Genomic DNA, 24,539 nt, shown 5'->3' on the forward strand with positions numbered 1-24,539 from the left:
ACCCTCCACATCCTCTCGAGCTCTTCTCTGAGCCCTTGGTATTTCTCCAGCTTCTCGTGTTCCTTCTTCCTGATATTGCTGTCATTCGGAACCGCTACATCGATCACTACGGCCGTCTTCTTCTGTTTGTCTACCACCACTATGTCCGGTTGGTTAGCCACCACCATTTTGTCCATCTGTATCTGGAAGTCCCACAGGATCTTAGCTCGGTCATTCTCCACCACCCTTGGGGGCATCTCCCATTTTGACCTCGGGACTTCCAGGTTATACTCGGCACAGATGTTCCTGTACACTATGCCGGCCACTTGGTTATGGCGTTCCATGTATGCCTTGCCTGCTAGCATCTTGCACCCTGCTGTTATGTGCTGGATTGTCTCTGGGGCATCTTTACACAGCCTGCACCTAGGGTCTTGCCTGGTGTGATAGACCCCAGCCTCTATGGATCTTGTACTCAGAGCTTGTTCTTGTGCTGCCATGATTAGTGCCTCTGTGCTGTCTTTCAGTCCAACTTTGTCCAGCCACTGGTAGGATTTCTGGATATCAGCCACCTCCTCTATCTGCCGGTGGTACATACCGTGCAGGGGCCTGTCCTTCCATGATGGTTCCTCGTCTCCCTCCTCTTTCTTGGGTTTCTGCTGCCTGAGGTATTCACTGAGCACTCGGTCAGTTGGGGCCATCTTCCCAATGTATTCTTGGATGTTCGTTGTCTCATCCTGGACTGTGGTGCTGACACTCACCAGTCCCCGGCCCCCTTCCTTGCACTTAGCGTACAGCCTCAGGGTGCTGGACTTGGGGTGAAACCCTCCATGCATGGTAAGGAGCTTTCTTGTCTTTATGTCAGTGGCTTCTATCTCCTCCTTTGGCCAGCCTATTACCCCAGCAGGGTACCTGATCACGGGCAGGGCGTAAGTGTTGATGGCCCGGATCTTGTTCTTACCATTCAGCTGACTCCTCAGGACTTGCCTGACCCTCTGCAGGTACTTGGTGGTTGCAGCTTTTCTAGCAGCCTCTTCATGGTTCCCATTCGCCTGCAGGATCCCCAGGTACTTGTAACTGTCCTCTATGTCTGCAATGTTGCCTTCTGGTAGTTCAATCCCCTCAGTTCTGACTACCTTCCCTCTCTTTGTTACCATTCAACTACACTTCTCCAGTCCGAACGACATTCCAATGTCATTGCTGTATCGCCTGGTAGTGTGGATCAGTGAATCGATGTCTCGTTCACTCTTGGCATACAGTTTGATATCATCCATGTACAGGAGGTGGCTGACAACTGCTCCGTTCCGTAGTCGGTATCCGTAGCCAGTCTTGTTAATGATCTCACTGAGGGGGTTCAGGCCTATGCAGAACAGCAGTGGGGACAGAGCATCTCCTTGGTAGATCCCGCACTTGATGGTGACTTGTGCTATGGGCTTGGAGTTGGCCTCTAGTGTTGTACGCCACATCCCCATTGAGTTCCTGATGAAGGCTCTTAGGGTCCCATTGATCTTGTACAATTCTAGGCATTTCAGTATCCAGCTGTGGGGCATTGAGTCATAGGCCTTCCTGTAATCAATCCAGGCAGTGCACAGGTTGGTCAGTCTGGTCTTGCAGTCTCGGCTGACTGTTCTGTCTACCAGTAGCTGGTGTTTTGCGCCTCTGGTATTCTTGCCAATTCCTTTCTGTGTCCCGCTCATGTATTGACCCATGTGCCTGTTCATCTTAGCTGATATGATGTCTGACAGGAGCTTCCATGTGGTACTGAGGCAGGTTATTGGTCGGTAGTTGGAGGGGACCGGTCCCTTCTTGGGGTCCTTGGGGATCAGGACCGTCCGACCTTCGGTTAGCCATTCCGGGTGTCTCTCGTTAACTAGCAGCTGGTTCATTTGTGCTGCTAGACGCTCGTGGAGTGCAGTCAGCTTCTTTAGCCAGTAGGCGTGAACCATGTCGGGCTCTGGTGCTGTCCAACTCTTCATACTGGAGACCCTTTCTTGGATATCTGCCACTGTGATGGTTACTGGACCCTGTTCAGGGAGGTCGCTATGGTCTGCCCTCAGATCCACTAGCCACTGAGCATTGCCGTTATGGGTTGCGTCCTTCTCCCATATGCTCTTTCAGTATTGCTCCGTCTCCAGCCTTGGTGGTGCTGTTCTCTTATTATTATTGTTCCCTTGCCACTGAGAGTACACCTTTGATATATATATATATATATATATATATATATATATATATATATATATATATATATATATATATATATATCAATCAGAATCAGAATCAGAATACTTTATTGATCCCTGGGGGAAATTATTTTTTGTTACAGTGCTCCATTTTAAACCAACATTAAGACAAGACAGACAATACGCTAACTAAGAATAGTACAATATATACATATATATACATACATACATACATAAGTCACTTATAAATAAATAGTTGGAAAAGAAACATGTGTAGCTGTAGCAGCAAACAGTGTGTTAAGTGGATGCGTTGTACAGGGAGATGGCCACAGGCAGGAATGATTTCCTGTGTCGTTCAGTGGTGCTTTTCGGTAATCTCAGTCTCTCACTGAACGTGCTCCTGTGACTGACCAACATGTCATGGAGTGGGTGGGAGGTGTTATCCAACATTGTCTTTATCTTGGACAGCATCCGCCTCTCCGACACCAACTTGAGGGAGTCCAGCTCCATCCCCACAACATTGCTGGCCTTACGGATCAGTTTATTAAGTCTGTTGGCATCTGCGACCCTCAGCCTGCTCCCCCAGCATGCAACAGCATAGAGGATCGCACTGGCCACAACAGACTCATAGAAAATCCTCAGCATTTTCTGGCAGATGTTGAAGGACCTCAGTCGCCTCAAAAAAAAAAAAAAAAAAAAAAAAAAAAATATATATATATATATATATATATATATGAAAACTATACAGAAATATGAACTATGCAAGTCATAAACAGTTGTAGAATTAAAATTATCGTATTGTACAGAATGTTAGTTTTTACAGAATTATACAGTAGCGCAGTTAAGTGAAATATGTGGATAATTTCTATAGAGGCTATATAAAGTGCTAGTGGTTGTGAGTGGTGGTTCAGCCATGTTATTATTGTGTGTATGAGGGTCTTGTCCATTATGTGTGTGTAGGTGGTTGTGGATGTGTGTATGTTCAGTCCATGAGTTTAATGTTGGACAGCTGTAGGGAAGAAGCTGTTCCGGTACCTGGTGGTCTTAGTCCGGAGGCTCCTGTAGCGCCTCCCAGAGGGCAGGAGGGTGAAGAGTCCATGTGATGGGTGACTGGGGTCTTTGATGATTTTCCCAGCCCTTTTCAGACACCGCTTCCTGTAGATGTCATTTATGGCAGGAAGTGGTGCTCTGGCGATGCATTGGGCAGTTTTCACGACCCTCTACAACGCCTTCCGGTCCGAGGCAGAGCAGTTCCTGTACCAGACTGTTATACAGTATTGTGGCGAGCTCAGAGATGGAGGAGACGGAGGTATCGTTCGGTCTTGCTTCCCATGAGCTAGCCAGGGAGCACAGCCATTTATTAACATTTGGAGAAACACACACTGCCGCTAGCTAGCTGCTCAGCGCGGCAACAACAACAACAACACACAGGGCGCCCTCTGACCCCGGAAGGACACACCGTTGCAGCGAGAGGGCGTCACCCGTCACCATGGCAACATACACAAAACATAACTGTACAAACAGAACCCCGAACAGCCCTGACCCGCTACAGTATGTTTGTCAGTATGCTCTTAATGGTGCAGCGATAGAAGTTCACCAGGATGTCTGAGGACAGGTGGTTCTTCCTCAGAGTCCTCAAGAAGAAGAGGCGCTGGTGAGCCTTCTTGACCAGCTTGGAGCAGTTGGTCGTCCAGATGACTATAGTACTTCATCAACCAGTAGCGGTTTTTGATACGGGTGACACGGGCGGTTGCCCAAGGCGGCATCTTGGTGGGGGCATCACGGGCATCGGCAAAAAAAAAAAAATTAAAAAAAAAAATTGCTCGTACTCATGCTGCCCTGACATCAGCCAGCGCATATTGGGAATGGCATAGGCACCGATCGGTTTTCTGTCGCCCATTTGTTGGGAGTAAGGGTGCCTTCCGTTTGCGAGGTGCGCCTGCTGCTTGTGGTACAGGGAGGAGAGGGCGGGGCGGCGGGGGATTCACTGGCTGGCTGGAGCGGCATCTAATACCCAACTCGCAAAATAAAACCAACTAAAAACAAAACAACAAACACGAAAACACCATGATTATAATTTGCACCGATGTTTTTTTGAAATTCTATACGCGAAAAGTGAGCGTGAGAGCCCTCGGTGCGCCTGCTCGCTGCTGAAGTCAAAGTAAACTTTATTGTTATCTCTGATACATACAGTCCAGTACATAGAGAGACGAGACGACAAGCCTCCAGTTACAGCAGTGCAAGTAACCCGCTGAAAGGGGAGGGGGACATGCTGCTTCCAAATAGAGCAGATTTCATTCATAATGATGTAAATCCAACACCATTATGTATTCATGATTTGAACCCTGGGTTGTGTGAAATCCCAGAAATAAACCTTAGCCAAAGTGAATCTGTGAACTAAAGTGTAGGTCTATTAGGTCAAGTTGTGGTGATCCTCGAGTTGGGGGATTTGTGTTCACACTATAGTGCAAAATTAAAGATTTTTCTTTTTTTCTGACAGTACTTTTCTGTGTTCATAATTCCATCTACCTCAGGCCTCCAACATGTTTTACCGATGGCTGCAGACACTCACTGTTGTACCTCTTTGCTGACCACCGCCATACAACCTAACCATTCTTTTTTCTTAGTTTATTCATTAATATAAAATGATCAATTGTATCAAACGCCTTCTTTAAGTCTATAAAAACACCAACAGTATATTCCTTATTATCTATTGCATTAGATATCCCTTCTACAAGTTCCATCACTGCCATCGAAGTGGACCTTTTCGCTCTAAAGCCATATTGGTTATCACTTAGATTATGCTTCTCAATATATTTATCAAGTCTATTAACAAATAACCTTCCTAAAATTTTTGAGAACTGTGGGAGTAGTGATATTGGCCTGTAATTGGTAAACTGACATCTCTCTCCGTTTTTATGGATTGGAATAACTTTTGCTATTTTCACTTGTGAGGGAAACACACCAGTTCGAAAGGACAGATTACAAATGTATGCGAAAGGTTGCACTATATATTCTATAATACTTTTAACTAACATCATGTCAATACCAAAACAGTCAGTGGACTTTTTATTTTTAAATGTCTTCACAATGTTAATTATTTCTCTATGAGTTACAGCACCAATAAACATGGAGGACACATTCTGAGTAATATGTTTATTTAGGTCGTTATTATTTCTTGACTCTGAAATTTCTTTTGCTAAATTAAAGCCAACATTTACAAAGAAATCATTAAATTCATTTGCAATGTCTTTAGTTTTATCAAGCACAATATCTTTATCTTTTTTGAAATAGTCTGGATAATTCTTATTTTTTGAGCCCTTTTTGATTATACTATTTAATATCCTCCATGTTTCTTGTGTGTTACTTCTACTTTGTGTGTTACTTCTACTACCTGAGCTACAGCCACCCCTGGCTGTAGCTCAGGTGGCAGAGCAGGTCAGCCACTAATCAGAAGGTCGGTGGTTCGATCCCAGGCTGCATCCTGGCTGCATGCCAAATGTCCTTGGGCAAGATACTAACCCCGTGTTTGCCTACTGGTGGTGGTCAGAGGGCCCGGTGGCGCCTGTGTTCGGCAGCCTCGCCTCTGTCAGTGCGCCCCAGGGCAGCTGTGGCTACAATGTAGCTTGCTATCGCCTGTGTGTGAATGGGTGAATGACTGAATGTAGTGTAAAGCGCTTTGGGGTCCTATGGACTAGAAAAGCGCTATACAAATGCAGGCCATTTACCATTTTACTTTGCTCCAATAATTTTTGGTAATATTCTTTCTTACTTGTTCTTATAATATTTACTAATCTATTTTTATATAACTTGCACTTCATTTCAGCATCTTTTGTCCTCTGTTTTATGAATCTCCTATATAGATTATTATTATTTTTTTTTACATGCATCTTCTATCCCCTTTGTGATCCATGGCTTATTTGATCTGTGATGCTTTCTAGTGATTTTCATTAAAGGACAATGTTTTTCATATAGTGAAACTACAGTTGATAGGAATGCATCATATGCACTATTTAATCTTCATTTGCAAAAACCTCATTCCAATTGCGTTCTTTTAAGTCCACCTGGAGGGCAGCAATGGCTCTTGTTGTTCTATGTCGTATCATATCAAATGTTTGATTGTTTAGTTTGTAGTTTTAATCCCAAAATAATTTTGAAAAATTGCAAAAACAGGAAGATGATCGCTTATATCAGTTATAAGAAGTCCACCTACTATTTCATAGTCAATTTTATTTGTGAATATATTATCTATCAATGTAGCTGTATCAATTGCTATTCTACTTGGTTTTATAATTACAGGGAAAAGGGAATTACTCTACATTGTATTAATGAAATCTGTTGTTTTCTGATGTCCATTTGGGTTTAGCAAATCTATATTAAAATCACCACAAATTATTTGCACTTTATCATTTAGGTTGCTAAACATGGCAGCAAGTTTTTCATTGAATGTCTCGAGGCATGATCCTGGTGTCCTATAGATGCAACTTATAATTATATTGTTAGCTTTTTCAACATGGATTTCAATAGTAACACATTCCAATACGTCATCTATGGTGCTTGACATACATTCAATCAGACTACATTTCAAAACTTTATCTACATATAAAGCAACACCGCCTCCTTTTTTATTCACTCTGTTCATTGTAAATAATTCATATCCTCCCAGTCCCATTTCACTAACTTTCTCATTATCGAGCCATGTTTCTGATATTGCAATTATATTAAAATTTTTTAACTTACTTAAACATTCTGTAATTTTAGAAAATATTTTATACAGGCTTCTACTATTGAAATGTATGACCAACAATGCATTTGCCATTTTAATATTCCTATTGAATTGGTCGTCTGTATAGTACTCACAAGTATTATTGGTGTTATTGTAGAAGTGGTTATCTGGGTCAATGTTACTTTCAGGGTCATGCATGTTGTGCTCTGCATAGTTGAAACGTTTTGAAGTTTTTTTTCTCAGTGTGTGTAACAAAATAACCTCCTTGACAGTCCTTTTTATAATCAAAGTCTTCCTCTTCAATATCTTTGAATGGAAACCTATAATCTGTGTCCAAACTTGAAATTTATGTGTTTTTTGTTTTTGTTGTTGTTTTTTCTATTGTTTTTTGAGCCGTAAGGCCAGAAACACTTTCCATTCCTGATTATGTATATTGCTCTAAGTCTTTGAGTTCTCTTATCATCACAACTTTCGCTTCTTTGGGATTGCCATTTAGTCTTATCATTACTTTGCAGTTCCTCGTCCATGTCGCTTATATCTTATTTTGTTTTTTCAGGCTGCATGCCTGTCTTGCAATTTCAGCAGTCTTTTTCGTTAAATGTGCATTTAAATACACACCGGTCCGTTTCAGCTTCTTTCCCTGTTTCAGTAACTCAATCTTTGTTTTGCGACTCGCAAACCGAAGAATAATTGCTGGCTTTGTTTTACTGTCTTTTCTGGGGAGTGTGTGGCATGCTGCGATATGATGGCTCTGAATACTTACATTCTTCGTTTGAAGGAATTTTATCACTTGCTTTTCAAGTATTTGCAGCTCCTCTACCGGGGCATCTTCACCGTCTTTACCTCCGCCAGCTGTTACTCTGCTGTTCGGTGTTGCGTCTCCAGTCCACTTATGACTAAATCATCCATTCTTGTGTATTGTTCAAGGTCCTCGATTCACCGTTCCAAGTCGTCTATTTTCTTGTCCTTCTCCTTTATCATGTTTTTTAGTTGTTTTATTTCATCCATTAGGTCATGTAGCATACCTTGTTGTTTAGCCACTTTGCTCAGTTCATCAGACATGAAATTAAGTGATTTCTTAATCTCCTCCAACTCCTCTTCAACTCCTGGGTTTGCTTTTTTAGGCGGCATTCTGAAAATGGTGAGATTGGTATTACCTTGTGATGGCCCGTTGAAGTCACTGTCGATTTACTTGTTGGTGCCTTGCTAGAGGAGCCTGGGCCCAGTGGCTTCTGGAGGATCCTGGGCCTGGTGGCTGCTGGAAGAGCCTGGGCCTAGTGGCTGCTGGAGGATCCTGGGACTACTGGCTGCTGGAAGAGCCTGGGCCTAGTGGTTGTTGGAGGATCCTGGGCCTAGTGGCTGTTGGAGGATCTTGGGCCTGGTGGCAGCAGGAGGGTCCTGGGCCTGGTGGCTGCTGGAAGAGCCTGGGCCTAGTGGTTGCTGGAGGATCCTGGGCCTAGTGGCTGCTGGAGGATCTCTGTCAATCTCACCTGGGCCCACAACACCAACGTGCTGGTAAAGAAGACCTAGCAGCAACTGCATTTCCTCCTTGTCCTTTTAGGAGACATTTTAGAGCTTCTAGTGGTCCTCAAGTATCGCGTGTCTTTCCAGGAATCATTGACAGCACAGTTTTTGAGTGGAGGCAGGTTGTCGCGGTACAAACGATGGTCCTATTTGCTGCTATGCTCCTTCCTGGTTGAACTGAATGTTCTTAGCAGCGTTTTCCTTCGTTTTTGGCTTTTACGTGTGGACGGGATTTTTAAAAAAAATGAAAACAGAAAATCTCAGTTTTCAAAAATACCCGTGTACGTGTGGACGTAGCCTAAAGTGATTGCAATTTTTCCCATTATTCCCATTTACCCTTACATCAGTCTGCAATACAGCCAGTTGACAAGTGACTGTAGGTTCAGACGCCCCAAATGTGTCTTATGTTTCAGTTTGTTTTTTATATTATAACACACTGTTTTGCTCTCTGTGTAAACAAAACATATTATAATTAAATAAATTTGGTAAAAGTAGGAAATAAAACATAAAACTATCTAAAAGAAGAGTATCATATAATCTCGATTCATTCTTCAGTTGAGGGATACAGAAGTTCCACTTCACATCACCTCTGTTTTTTCTAAATTAGTTTATTCTGCTGCAACAATTTACCTCTGAGAGATGTTTACAGCTGTTTGTTTGTTTTGTTTTACAGGTGGTGTTGATCCTGGCCTACAGCACCATTATTGTGCTGGGAGTTCTGGGTAATTCTCTTGTGATCTATGTCATCTATCGCTTCAAGACGCTCCGCACTGTCACCAACTTCTTCATTGCTAATTTGGCTGTTGGTAAGTTTATACATACAGACGCACGCCAGCAGCTTTTTGTTGCTACTAATATAATACTGTCACTGTGCTCAGAGCAATAAAACACTTTCTGACATGTGTAGGTGGTGGTGTTTGTGTGTTTTTGTCTCCAAGTGCATGTCTTCTTAAGATTGCTGGGAACTTAATCTGTTTGGGAACATGAGCCCATGACAGAAATCATTCAAATTTAAGATTTAAAGATAAGAGTAAGGTTAAAAGTTTGGATTTGGTTGAGTTTATGGTAAAGTTAGGTTTGTGCTATTGTTAAAACAAGGACAGTGTGCCGTTATGGGTGCATGTCTGATGCAGGGGCGTTAACACCTTTCTTATATCACCACTCTGAAGACCGATGAGCGTTGTCAACAGGTTTACTGACATTCAAAAGGGTAAAGGCAAGGCAAGGCAAATTTATTTGTATAGCACAATTCAACAACAAGGTGATTCAAAGTGCTTTACAGAGACATTAGAAACAAAGACAAATAAAAAGCATGATTTAAAATTGATTAAAACAAGCAAACAAACTAACTAACAACAAACAAAACAGTATATAGAATCAAAACAGATAAAATCAGAACAGTAGATAAAATCAGTAGTTAAATGTAAGTTTTGAAATTTAAGCTTAAAAGTGTGGATTTGGTACTTTATTCAAATGCAGCTGAGAATAGGTGAGTCTTCATCCTGGATTTAAATAAACTGAGTGTTTCAGCTGATCTGAGGCTTTCTGGGAGTTTGTTCCAGATATAAGGAGCATAAAAGCTGAATGCAGCTTCTCTGTGTCTGGTTCTGACTCTGGGAACTGATAAAAGACCGGATCCAGATGACCTGAGGGATCTGGATGGTTCATACTGGGTCAGGAGGTCATTGATGTATTTTGGTCCTAAACCATTCAGAGCTTTATAGACCAGCATCAGAACTTTAAAGTCTATCCTCTGACGGACAGGCAGCCAGTGTAAAGACCTCAGAGCTGGACTGATGTGGTCCACTTTTTTGGTCTTAGTGAGGACTCGAGCAGCAGAGTTCTGAATGAGCTGTAGTTGTCTGACTGATTTTTTAGGTAGACCTGTAAAGATGCTGTTACAGTAATCAAGCCTACTAAAGATGAATGCATGGACTAGTGTTTCCAGGTCCTGTTGAGACATCAGATCTTTGATCCTTGAAATATTCTTGAGGTGACAGTAAGCTGATTTTGTTATTGTCTTAATGTGTTTTTCTAAGTTTAGGTCTGCATCCATCACTACACCCAAAGTCTTTATATTAAGGGCCATCAGTCAAACAATATTGTTTGCTCTGGGTCTAAACAGAGCGCGTTGTGTGACATCTTCTTTTGCGCATGCGGGACACTTTGAGCGTTCACACTAGAGTGCGTTTGTTGTCGCATTTTATTTGTAGTGTGAACGAGCAGACAAAAAAATCGGATTTGATCAAAAAATCGGAATTGAGCATTAAGACCTGCAGTGTGAACGTAGCCTAAACAGCAATGGGCCAAGGACAGTTCCTTGGGGGATACCCATTCTATTTTCCAACATGGATGACTTTTTTTGGTCAACCCTCACACACTGCTCTCTTGTGTAAAGATAAGACTAAACTGATTGTTTTGAAAAATCTAAATTAAAATGATCTATGATCTATTTTTTATGAGCACAATATATTTTTAATGTTAGAGAAGGAGACTTTGGGTATACAAAAGGCAAAGCTCAAAAGGAAGTTAAACGTGATGTGCTTTAGAATGACAATAATCAGATGTTTCTAAAAAATAAAGTCGAAACTTTAATGTTTCATTACAAGATCCCTTTTTTTATTGGTCATAATGACTGTATTATCATGCATTATCATTTTGGTTTTCTTAATTGTTAATTGTATTTAGATGTATTATGTGATTCAGAGGTGAATGTAGGCAGTTTTGCTAGGATCACTCAAATCTGATTATAAAGATTATAAAGAATAATTAGTTGACCCCACTAAGCACAGTGGGAATAAACATTTACCACTGAGATATTTCTTATTAAAAAGATATTCAAATATTTGCATTACAGTGGTCCCTCGCTATAACACGGTTCACCTTTCGTATTTTTTTTGTGCAATTTGCCTCTTCTTCTTTCTTCTTTTTTTTTTGTACAGCGCATCGTGTTCTGCTTCCTGATCAGCTGTAGACCATTATCAATCAATCTCGTGCCGCATCTCCTGTACAGTACAGAATGCGTTCAGCTTGTCAAATTTATATAAATCTTCACTAGCAGTGTGAATCAGAAGTGCTGTACTGTAAGTTTTCTCCCCTACAATACCGGAAAAAAGTTTGGTACCATCAAAGGCACCTGCGTTTTTTTAAAACTATAAAAAATGGACAGGTGACCAACTTTGGGGAAATTTCTCGGCCCACCTAATTTTTGAAAAAGACAGGAAAGGAGTACATTGATATTTATTTCAAAAATAAGCATCTTAGATTACACTGTGCACAAAACAGGAGATGCATTTTTTAATGGAAATAATAATGAATCCATCACACAGTGGGGCATTCAGTGTCACCGGTTATTAGTTCCATTTCAAATGTGCAGATGTTTCCATATTAAAATTACCTGCAAAAGCTCAAGAATGTATTCCCCAATATCTAACTTGCACAGACCCAAATGCTCCATAGTCCTTCAGCACCAAACTACTGTTAACAAAATCACTAACATGGGCTTAGTTATTACGACAGTAACTTATGTATGTTTTTCTTTCCCAAATTGTATGACTTAACTGTAAAACTATGTCAGTAGAATTCAGCTGAGAAAGCGCACTTCGAGGGTCTGTCCATAATTACGATGCTACATTACATGTATAAATATTCCTAAGTAAGTCTTTAACGCCATCTCTGTACCTGAATATTTGAAAAAGAGCCAAAGCAGAAGTAAAATTATTGCACAGTTTCAGCACTAATAATACTAATTCAGGAATGATTCTGCAGATAAAGCATGAGGAATTCTGGCTTTTGATCTATTAAATTAATGAAATTAAAATATTTTAATTGACCACCCTCCAGGTAGTGATTTCTCGCGCAGTTCTTCTTAAGTGAGAATTCAAGATTTTTCCCATTGTTGTCAGTAAAATAATTTGATGTGCACAAAATAAATATTTTAAATTACTTCCCCAGAAAAATGTATACAATAATTTAGACATTAGGGAAGAATATTTCATCTATGAACGTCTAAAGGAAATGTTGTCAGTCATCTGCATTTGTTAATGAGATGTAAATCTAGAATATTTATTTAAATTTTAGAAATATGAAGATGCATTTTCTTAGAACATTTGATGGTGCTGATTGCACACGATGAATCAAATGCAGTCTTTCAGTATTCATAGAGTGAGAGTCAAAAGAAAGACTGAGCAGTAATGAGTGTAGCAACAGAAGACTGGTATCACGTGACTGAAGTTTTGTTTTCTGGCTGTAAAGGACTAAACTGCCTTTGTGCCAGTTTTACCTTTTTAATGAGTTGGAGACTATGTTGGTGTCAACATGAAGCATGAAACAGGACTGAACAGCAAGAGAAGCCAAGACCAATTCTTAATCACCTGCTTTGATACGTGGTAGGCAGTTTCACCTCAGTTTTATTTCTGTCTAATGAGACAAGTGTAAACAGTTTCACATGTCCCCCGGCTGTGATGCTTAGTTGTGAAACTTCACTCGGCTGCATGATTCACCGTACTTTGTTTTAGCGCAACTATTCATGTTCAAACTGAAAGATGGGTTGAAAATCTGTGTTTTTAGGTTATTCTCAGAAATGCCAACACAACTGAGAGAGTTTTGCCATAAATTAGTGTGAACAAGACATAAATGATAGCAATTAATTAAAACATACAAAACATCCTGATAAATCTTAGAGAATTTAGTCTTCTAAATGCATGACTTAACATGAAACGACTAACTAAACAGGTGAATTTATAAGCACCACATCAGCACACATGCTAATGAATTTTAACAAACTGTGAGAGGTAATGGAGTGTGACGTGGGAGGGAAATTGCCTTAGCTGTCAGAGCTCGTCAGGCCTGAAGAAGCACAATAATATATTTTATTCAGAGCATACACTTCAGGGAGCATTGATGTAGCAGTAAACAAGACAACAAACATTGATGGACAGGTAAAATGTTTCTGCATAGAGAGAGAAGTATCAGTACTACAAGGCGTGTTAAGATGAGAGTGCACAGACAAAGAATCTCTGCAAAGAGACTGTTTGTTATTGTCAATAAATCTAATAAAGACACACAAATGCCTCCTCCTATTTTTGCTGTTGCTTAAAAAGCTGAACTATCATAGATCTCTGTTTTACAGACTTCTACTATTGTCTAAAAAATTCCACGCTGTGTGAGTCGATCCTCCTTTAGTAGTACATTGTGTTTGGGAAAGGTTAAGATTTAACTTCGAGGGTATAATAATGTGTACTTCATTAATACCCATGGAGAAGTTCTCTGCAAAAACAACCAAAATCAATAATCATCACACAAAGAGTAACCCCTCGAAACTCACCACAATAATCAACAGTAAACACAAAGACTGCAATCCAAAAACTAAAAAAGAGCAAAATCCACAACAGAAACTTTTACCAACCAAAAACACAACAGAGAGCCCAGCAACCAACAACGTAGAAAAAAACACATTATCTCCTAACAAAAACCAATAATTGAATAATATTTAAATTAACAACCAAAACTAACACCAGAATCTACCAAAACAAAAATGATCACAACACATAATAAACAACCAGCAGAATTCAAAAACGAAAAACCCAACCACAACAGCAGCTATTCACAATCAACAACAGCAAAAGGTCCCAAGGACTGACAATCCACAAAAATAGCAATTATCATCCAACATAAACCAAAAACAAAACCAAACAAAACAGAAAAACCTTACCACCGCTACTGGACGTATTTAAAAAAATTACCAATCAAGAATAGAAACCCAACCATCACTATAACAGCCAATAAAAAAGCCCCACAAGCCAACAAAATAAGTCAAAAAAAGTACTAGAAATGACAAACATCGCAATACCAACAATCACACATAGAAAGGCTGAACTCCATCCTGACTTGATTTTAATGTTTGAAGTACACACAAATTATATAGCAGAAAGAAAAGTAGCTTACTTCTAAAAGATAATGTGATGTGATTAATTTTACGGTTAATATTGCGATGCATCTTTAAAATATCCATTCATATCAGGATGATTCACAACAATTTTATGCCCATAACTCTCTCACATGTTGTCTTTGGAGCAATCATTTGCAAATCTGTTCAGTTGTGTCGAGGCATGTAATAGAAAGGGATGCGATTGTGACAAGTGATGCTAAGTCAAAAGCAGTTTAATCTATTTTAGGACTATACCGGATTTTCCTTGGTCCCAAAAACCTGAGAACCCCTTGGCCTAGTTCAGTAACATCTCGCTATCGTGCAGTTATGAGTGTGGAACTTCCTTACACCCGTCTAATGCTGACAAAATAAGGTGGTAAATAGTTAATTGCAGTTTTATTATTTATAATAAATGATAAATAACTTTACATGCAGTCACAGCTCATTGTAGAACTGCTGTACATTTAAGCTAAAATCCTTTAAATTCACAACCACTTCACTGTTTTTAAATGAAGCATATGACTATTTTATAAAGCAGCAAGATGAAGACAGAAACAACCGCGTGTTGTATTGTTAAAATCTCTTTAACCGTGACTCGATGACCTACATGCCTTCTGGTTTAAGCTTTTTGAGGCGCTGCAATCAGCTTTGTGAGGTCCCTGGCATCCCCTCTCCATCTGTCACAAAGTACAAAATGAGCTAATGAAGAAAAAGAAAAAAATAATTAGATCAAACGCCATTTGCTTACTCGTGTGTGTGTGCCTAACTCTACGTGTGTTCGTGTGCAGAAGCATCTTTATATAGCCCCGAGACTCGCTTGTTCTGAGAGGAGTAGAGAAAATTGGATGCAAAAATAAAATCCACCATTGGCCATCATTAATAAATGCTCACACATACTTACTGTTCATGTCCTGGAAAAACACTATTAACTTATTTTTGCCTTTTGCAAGTTTTGCAAATTAAATCCTCAGTTAAATCTCAGTGTAATGTTTTTCATTACTACTTCCTTGCACTCCTTCTCCTTTACTCCTTCACAATGCACTGTGGTCACTGCACATCTAGCAAGGCTTACATATAATATCAGTGGCATATATATGTTGGCTCAGTTTTATTAATTTAGATCCAGTTCACAATAAGGTGTTTTATATTGTAGGATAAATGCCATACAGTACTAGACTGAACATCACAGTAGTCAGATAATCCCTTATGATTAGCACTGGGTAAAAGCTGAAAGGCTACCTCAAAGCTTACCTGGTTCGACATAACATGGATATATGTGTAGGATATTGGCAGTGATTTGATAAACGCGGGTTGTAGCGGATATTCTATCAATATTATATATTTGCATGCTCTAGTTTGCTGAGGCTGTCCCAAGCCAGCTAAGAGACATTTTCCCAGACCCTGGGGTCTGGCCAGGCTCTCCTTCTGGTAAGAGATGCATAAAACACCTCTCCAAGGAAGGGTCCCGAGGTTGTATCCTGATCTAATGCCCAAACTACCTCCGCTTGCTCCTTTCAGTGTAGAGGAGTAGCAGCTCTACTCTGAGCTAGTCACTGTAGTCACTAGGGATGGGTATCATTTAGGTTTTATCCGATACCAGTACCAAACCGGTACTTTTGAAACGGTGCCGGTGCTTAAACGGTGCTCGAACCGGTGCTCGAACCGGTGCTTAAAGAATCAAGAACACAAACTTTGTCCAAAAACCTCTCATGTTTAGCTGGGGTTTTTTTGTAAAAAGATAACAATGTTAGCCTTTTCTGAAGCTATGGGGCATATATGGTATCACTCTTGGCTGGAAGCAGTGCTTAAACAATGGAAAAAAAAACCCCACCAACTTTGTCCAAAAACCTCTCATGTTTAGTTGTTTTCCACTTTTTCTTTGGTCATTTTAGCCTTTTTGGCCAGGGTGAAGGGAGTATCTGCCATCAAACAAGAAGACAGCTGCATGTAACTACGATGGTGTTTGCTAGTTCACCTTACATTTGTTAATGTAATAACGTGGTTAGCCTACTCAACGGAAATTACACACGAACAACATTAAGCTACTCACGCAGAGAAGAACGGTGGCTGCTGCCATCATCATCCATCATCATTTCTGCTACACTGGCAGGGCTAGGGGCCAGGACTCTCCTCTTCGGGTTTTTGGGGGATGTTGCTAACTCCGGGTCCGATAACAGGCACCACACCTGCAGTAGATGTGCACGGTGTGAGGTCTCGCAGCAAGCTATCAAATACGGTGCATTTCTCGGCTTTTAAAAAAAACGCCATGCGTTGCCAGGTGTTTCATCGGATTTGAGGTGTTACCTCCTTTGACAGTATCACCTTAAAGCACTTGTTGCAGGCTGCTGAGTTTGCATCTTTTGCTGTGAAGTACAGCCAGACTTTGACCGCTTTGCTTTGGGCATTTTTAATCTGTAGCTCTGCTCTAAAAGAACGTACGTACCTGGGCCCGCCTACTACGCTTGCAAAGGTAAAATGATTGGCTGGAATCCAAAGTGTATGACATCTCAGGGAAAAAAAGCACTGAAATAAAGCACCGAAATGTGCGCTGCTTTTCAGTCTGGTTACTACCGTTTATGTCAGAACCAGTGCCATAATGGCACCGGATACCGGTACCCATCCCTAGTAGTTACTACAGAGGCAGCTCATTTCTACTACATGTATCTGAGCTCTTAGCCATAGGTGAGGGGGTACTGCAGATAGACTAGTAACATGACAGCATTTCCTGTACTCTTAGCTCTCTCTCACCACAATAGACCCGTATTGCATGCTACAGATGGTTCACCAGTCTCCCTTGAGCTGATGTAATAACTTTAGAGATAAATTGCTCATATAGTGTAAAATGCATATGGTGAGCTTTTGTTTTCTTTTGTGGCATGCTGAGACTGAGAGCAGTATATTCTGCTCTGATCCAGGCAAATAGTCCAGAGTTTCAGGGATGCGTGTACTACAGTGAACGCATAAAGACGTTACATAAAACTGAGACATGACACAAGCAGATATGACAGTCTGCATAAACAGTCATGCTCAGTTTATCTCTCAGTACCCCATCCGTCTGGCAGGACACAAGCACAGCTTTCATGCCTTTGAAATCTTTTCTGGCATCTTCACCGTTTGCTTATAACATCTGAAGAAGTTAGATGCTTGTGTTTTCCAGCTGAACACACCTTCACTGATGGAGAGGAGAAGTGATAGATGTCAGTTTCTTTCTTTTTCAGCACATTATATCATAATGAATGAAATTGAGTATGAGAAATGATAATCCGAATGAAAGTGCTGCTGAGAGTCTTTCATGGTGCCAGAGGCTGCTTTTTGTAAAAACGCTCTAAAACTGTGCACCCAAACTGAGCAACCTTGGACTCAGTAGATAAAATTTTGAAAATATAGTATAGCATGTTAAAATATAGCATGTTGCTGTCTCCGGCAGGTCAGGGTGAGATTTGAAAGCAAAAAAGTAATGAAACAGTCACAGTAGTCCTAAACAGCCTTTCCATTTTAGCCTTTTCACTGGGTAACATTTTAAAAACTGAGCTGTTAATTAGAATTGGGCCTGCTCATGAGGAGAGGTTTAAAGGTTACAAACACTGCTGCAGTGTCTTAGAAAAGACCTGCGGCTGAAAATGAAAAGCATTTGAGACCAAGCATTTACTTGGATGATCTGATATCGTCGTGTTGGTGTTGTTCCCACATCATCATGAAAATGTTGTTCCAGGTTCAACATTGCAAGTGACCAATCACATTCTTGTGACGTTATTCTTTTGCGCGCCAAGCCATTCGTGCATTTATGAAATTCCAATGTTGCAAGGACAATATCAGTTCTGCTTAGCGTTTATTAAAGGGTTAGGGTTAGGGTCAGGGTCCGTTGATCGGCGGACAGAGTACAGGTTTTTGTTTTACGGCGGTTTTTCCCAAAGTCGCAAAAGTATGACGTCACACATTCTGATTGGTCACTTGCAATGTTGAACCTGGAAGAACATTTTCATGATGATGTGGGAACAACACCAACATGACGATATCAGATCGTTCCATTTACTTTCATTTAGTCATGAGAGAAGTATTTTACCGAGAGAGAAAATGGAAGAGGAAAAAATTATGAGGCTGCCAGAGGGCCAACATTTAAAAGAAAGTTGAAACAAAGCACAGAAAAGAGAAGCTGAACTAAAAGTGACTGATGGTAAAATGTACTGACTTTAAATAAAACATAAACTGTTGCACTGCTTTATTATAAAATAGAATTTTAATAAGTAAGGTTACTATTATACAGGACATCGAAATATATTAAAAAATGTTTTTCCATAGTGTATAACAATGGAGAGTAAATATATTATGGGATAGGAACTACTTTTTCCACCTATCATAGTGATAGACGTAATACGGCCGTATAAATGCGTTACAGCTCACTCAGTTGATGACAGTAAGCGGAGTCTCATGTGGTTTTAGTTCAGCTCCAGAAACAGACGGTTTGTGACACATGGGGCAAGGCCACAAACCTTGTCAAACATAAACAAAAGCAAATGATATAAATTATTAAATCATAGTAATTTAAATGATAAATTATGTATCTCTGCTGTGGCATAACCAACCATTACTTAAATCTATGGTACTTCCCCAGTAAAATCTACAAATTCACTGGTTGGCTATAGTTGGTTATTATCTCTGGGAGCTACTTTGACCATGAGCCAATGGAATCTAAATTCCTGTCATTTTCATGGTCATCTCTTGTTGACGGGGGCTAGAACTGGAACAAAGAACCAATCTTGGATGTAAAACTACAACTGTTAGAGACACCACTATATAAACCATCCATCCATTCACTTCCGCTTATCCTTTTCAGGGTCGCGGGGGGCGCTGGAGCCAGCTGTCATAGGGCGATAGGCGGGGTACACCCTGGACAGGTTGCCAGTCTGTCGCAGGGCCAACACACAGGGACAGACAACCATTCGCACTCACATTCATTCACACATTGTGGCAATTTGGATTATCCAATTAACCTATCCCCACAAGCTGCATGTCTTTGGGCAGTGGGAGGAAGCCGGAGTACCCGGAGGGAACCCACGCAAACACGGGGAGAACATGCAAACTCCACACAGAAAGACCCCGGCCTGATGGTGGAATTGAACTCAGGACCTTCTTGCTGTGCGGCAACAGTGCTAACCACCGTGCCACCGTGCTGCCTCACTATATAAACCATTAAACTTTTTTTTTTTTTTTTTTAGCATTTTACTTATTTTGAAACTGCAGTTCTTATCAAAACATGGACAACCATAATGGCCAGTGCTCTTATAGAATATGGCTTTAGATTAAGAGCAACTTTAGATTAATGCACCGACTTGAATTCTTGAATCCATGAACCTTTACTGAAAGGATCTGAGGCTTTAAGAGGATTGTAGGGTAAAAACCATGGTATTAGAGTAATGGCAGAAAGGGTTCCTAAATTCTGACCTATGATGCTTGCTGGTTTCCTATAATAATGGTTGAATTTGTGGCATCATTTTAAACCTTCTTTGGTATTGGTCAATGTTTTAGTCAGATAACTTATAATCTACTTTTTATCAGTTCTTTTTTTGTTAGATTGTTTTCTAATCTTCACTAATGCTTATTGAACCCCCTGACATTTGGTTCTGTTGAGGATTAATGTTATTCCTCCTCCAAGCTGAAGATCAGGTGGTGTTATGTAATAAACAAATATATGCATATGAATCTGCAGGCAGGGGACAAGTTTGTTGGTACTGAACGCTTGCTGTTTTCTGTTTGTTTCTTGAGGTTAAATGATCAATCACATTTGACCAGTTTGGTTCCATGGAAATAGATGGTCCATGTAGAGGCAAAAGGGGGAAGATATCCTTAAATTCACTGGTTATTAAAATCTTGGTCCAGATATTGGCTGCATCACAAGACACTAAGTCAACAGACAGTCCAGTGGTTTCGCAAAGTGGGAGATTTGTCTTTCAAGAAATTTACACAAAAATTAGCCCACCAAATTTTATTAGCTTGCCAGAGAGGTGGAACCTCTGCAAAGAACAGACCGACTAAAATGTGGATGAGGGTTCAGTCCACTCTTTAAACTGCAAAACAGAACATTACCACTGATGGAAGATGTGGTCTTTAAGTGCTTCTCTGTTACAGTGCACTCAGAAGCATGTTTTCACATCAGGATTTGTCATGATTTATAGTCGCTTAGAGATCTATTCTATGATGTTCAGCTTCATATTTTTCTACTTGGACTCTACATTTCCTTTGCCCAATTCACAGTTCAAAATAGTCCTTATTCACTTATACACTGCAGTGGTGCAGCCCCTAAATTTGTCCTTTGACTGTAACAAGATGCTGTCTGTCTGTCAAGGAATGTATGGAGAAATTAATAGTTATGTCGTCCTGTTGCAATTTAATTAGATTTAAAGGTTTTGCTTATACAGAGAAGTTTGCTTATACAAATGTAGGGTGCGCTGGAACATTTAATGGGCACATTCCTTTCATATTTGAGCCTCTTTCAGTTTGTCGACATCTGAAAAAGCCCCCTTTGAATTAAAAGACAGGGCTGCTGTGAAAGAAAAATCAAACGCAGAAGGAAACAGAGAGCGAGCGATGTGACCGATGTACTGTGAAATGTGCAGGAAGGTAGAAAGATAGCAGCTAGAAAGTTGTCGGTTCAATTCCCCTGCATGAAAACAGGAGCAGTCAGGCAGTGTGTGATAAACAAAGCAAGCACTGCACTTCCTCGCCCACAGGCTCATCTGCTGCCTCTCGTTCATTAATTCTCTCAGGCTCTCTGCTGAGAGTTTTGTCTGGTTGTCTTGATGGGAGCAGTGGCTGTTGTCTCATTATTGGACATTGGATGACTTTGAGCGGACTAACTAGCTTCTGAAGTGCGATTGTTACCCCGACACATCAGAACAGAAAAGTACAAACTGTGTCTGATTTTGGTGCAGCTACGCCTCCAGCATTAACACAATGAGGAAAACATTTACTGACCCTTCCAGCTAATATGAATGACATTTGAATTTTCATCTACTATTACTTTAGTTCTTTAGCTGTGATGGAGCAGACAAGTTTTGTGGCTGGCACAAAGAGATGATCTAGTGTGGCTGCCTCATTCATATACTTTAATATGCTTAATCACCAGGCCGCTCTCATTCCAGGGCATTGAAAAAGTAGTTTTGACATCCCAACTCGATCAGTTTGTCCATTTTCTACTCCACTTATGCAATTCAGGGTCACAAGGGTTTGGCACATATCGAAAGATGTCACTGGGTGGCAAGCATTTGACACCCTAAAAGGATGCTAGTCTAAATATATGCTGGTTGTACTTAATTGGCCATACGTGTAAAACCTACCTGAGTATTCCTTCATACTGAAAACTAACCAAGTAATTCTTAGTACCTAAAACTGGGCTGTCTTTAGTACCTGAACCCAACCAAGTAGCTCTTATTGCCTAAAAATAAATATTTATTGAGTAGTTCTTACTGCCTAAACCAAATGAACAAGTTAAAGTAAAAGCAAATGCAAATTAAACAAATCAGTTACTGCAATAAAAAATAAAACAAAGCACAAAACAGGACATAAACTAAGGTCTTATCACCCTTTCATCTTTGTAACGTGCCGATTGTAGGTACACAAATAAACAATTTCATTCTATTTTCCAAGGTTATTATGAATATTGATGGTATTCTGTCTTCCTTGTATGACTGCTCCTTTTCATTCAAAATTCTCTTAAAATTATTTGAAGTCTTACTTATTTCATGTAGCTGATTCATGTTTCACTGTGTGTCTGGCTGTCTTTTTTCTTTCTGTCTCCCTTCATTCCTTTCTGTCTTTGCCCTGAAGCATCACAGGAAGCAGCAGGCCAAAATTTACAAAACCGAAGGAAAGCATTGGGCAAACATCAGAATCAGCTCAACCCCAAATGGCTTTTTTGTCCTAACATAATCTGGCACAATGCCCTTATCACAAATTTAATCATCAAAAACTGACATGGTTCAGAGATTTGCAGAATAGCCTTGGCCTCCTTCCGGGGACAGTCCCTGTGGGGGCTTCATGTACCAGAAAAAACAGTCACATCTAATTAGATGTCGAATACAGGGTTCGATTGAAACAGCTGCAGCTGTTGTTTATGCTATCTCTAACACCGGTAGAGAATCAGTCAGGAGAGCAGGTGGTCCAGTCGGAACAAGAATAACAGTGCAGAGTCGATTATCTGTTAGTCCTTCAGGTGAGGAATTAAAAAACATACAGACTTTTGCAGAATTTAGCCTTTAGTCAGATGGAAGCATTCAGTCAGGATTTGATTGTTTGGATTGCAGCAGGATTTATTGAATTCAAAGAAACCTTATTTCTGGAGGGGATCACAAACCTTTTGGAGTCTGATTTACTCTAGTGTAATGCACATTGGCAGCAGTACTGCAGTATCAAACACAAGCACCAACCCATGGCTGTAACATAAAAGCCAATGTGGATGTGCTGAAAGCTGCACTTTCTCAAATGTTAACTTGAGACAGGCTGAAAAAATGAGTTAATCCCCATAGGCTCCCATTTTTAAATGTCCAGCTTTATTGCAGAAATAAGCAAATTTACAGCTAGTAAAAGTAATTACTGTAGCTAATTTCCTCCTTCATAAAAACTCTCTATATTTTTTCTGGATACTGGAGTAATGGGGAAATCTGATTTGATTGAGCAATATCCTGATGCAGGTGTCTGTATCTGCTAGCTGTCTATTAGGCTTCACCTTTGGGTGGCTGTAGCTCAGGTTGTAGAGCAGGTCAACTACAAATCGGAAGGTTGGTGGTTCTGCTGGAGTCTGCATGCCAAATATCCTTGGGCAAGATACTATCTCCAAGTTGCTCTCTAGTGTATCCATTGGAGTATGAATGTGTGTGGATGTTAGATGGAGTACTTACATAGGAGTGTAGAAAATAGTGCTTGTGTTAATGGGTGCATGAGGCAAGTTGTGAAAAGTGCCTTGAGTGCTCAGAGTAGAAAAGCGCTATATAAGAACCAATCCATTTACAATTTACCTAAACTGGACCTGTGGACCATATTTGTGTTGTTTTCTCTATGTGTCTTTCCATTGCACACATATAGTTTTTGGATGTAATTTGCCAGCATCACCATCTGGTCAAAGTGTGGTAAGTAATATGTAGACGTGTAGTCAAGACCGCCTAAACCAAGACCAAGACAATACCAAGACCAGAGGGTATCGAGACCAAGACAAAGTCGAGACAAGACAAAAACGTCTTTAAACTGCTGCCAAATGCCGCTTCGTTTACGGGTGTCAGGCATATGTATGTGTTTTGGTTTTGCACAGCCCTCCTCACCGCTGTCTACTGTCTACCTCACTTACTGAGAGGACAGAAGCACGCTCCACTCTAGCTGAGCCACTGTGTGAGAGCTGAGCAGTGAAAGGAAATTAAGTGAGAAGGGGTTATTTTACACATGGATTAGTAAAGTAATCTTTCAGTTTTTTGCTTTTTTTAAATTCTTTGCATGGTTTCATTTGTATTGCCATTAAAATTGAGGCATGTGCAGAACATCAGTGTCTGATAGACATGAATCTACAGATGTTGACTGCCCCTCGGCACCAGCTGCTGCCCCCGCTGATGCTCACACATAGAGAACTGAATCTGATTGTACTGATCATGTGTACAATCTGTCCGTCTGCAGCTCTCCGGGCAGATGGCGTCTCTCCATGTCTGATGTTTCAGGGACAGCGGCTCAGATGCTCACAAGTCGCTTTGTCTCTGCGTGTATCCTCACATGACTCAACGAATCCTGAGAAGCTCAGTGCTCCCACGGCCTTCTCTGCTCTCATTGATGACATGTAAAAATTCAATTATAAAGGAACATTGAGGATAAAGGAGGAAAAAGACGATTATATGGTTATATAACAACAGTAGGCAAGAAAAACACAAGATCGGACAGGAATTAGCAGCAGAGTTTTTACTGCGGTTGCCATTTTTCCTTTAATTAGTCTGAAAAAACTTGAACGTTGTTTAATAGATATGACCTGCTTTTGGTGCCATCAGTGCAGTAAAAATGTGGTAGATTCGAACCGTAAAGAGAGACCCAGAGGGAGAAATAAGAGGCAAAGATACATCAGGTAAAACACATGAAAATGTTTTTAAAAATAACCTTTAGCATCAAATTAAAACACACAGGCATCATACATATATCATACTTCTACAGTTTAATTAGCTGCAGAATAAATATT

At 40.4% G+C, this 24,539-nt stretch overlaps 1 protein-coding gene across 1 annotated transcript in view; it reads left to right on the plus strand.

Moving 5' to 3' along the window:
* npy2rl (neuropeptide Y receptor Y2, like) overlaps nt 1–24,539 on the plus strand; it is an 87,776-nt gene that overhangs the window by 43,370 nt on the left and 19,867 nt on the right. Inside the window, exon 3 of the mRNA XM_086272996.1 lies at nt 9,080–9,212. Within this exon, the coding sequence (XP_086129122.1) occupies nt 9,080–9,212 (133 nt within the window). The remainder of the gene's footprint in view (nt 1–9,079; nt 9,213–24,539) is intronic.

This window comes from Aulonocara sp. 'chitande type north' Nkhata Bay, linkage group LG3, assembly GCF_057382095.1.
Source record: "Aulonocara sp. 'chitande type north' Nkhata Bay isolate Kocher_YH1m ecotype deep benthic linkage group LG3, A_spYH_male_GT1.1, whole genome shotgun sequence".
Taxonomy (NCBI): Eukaryota; Metazoa; Chordata; class Actinopteri; order Cichliformes; family Cichlidae; genus Aulonocara; species Aulonocara sp. 'chitande type north' Nkhata Bay.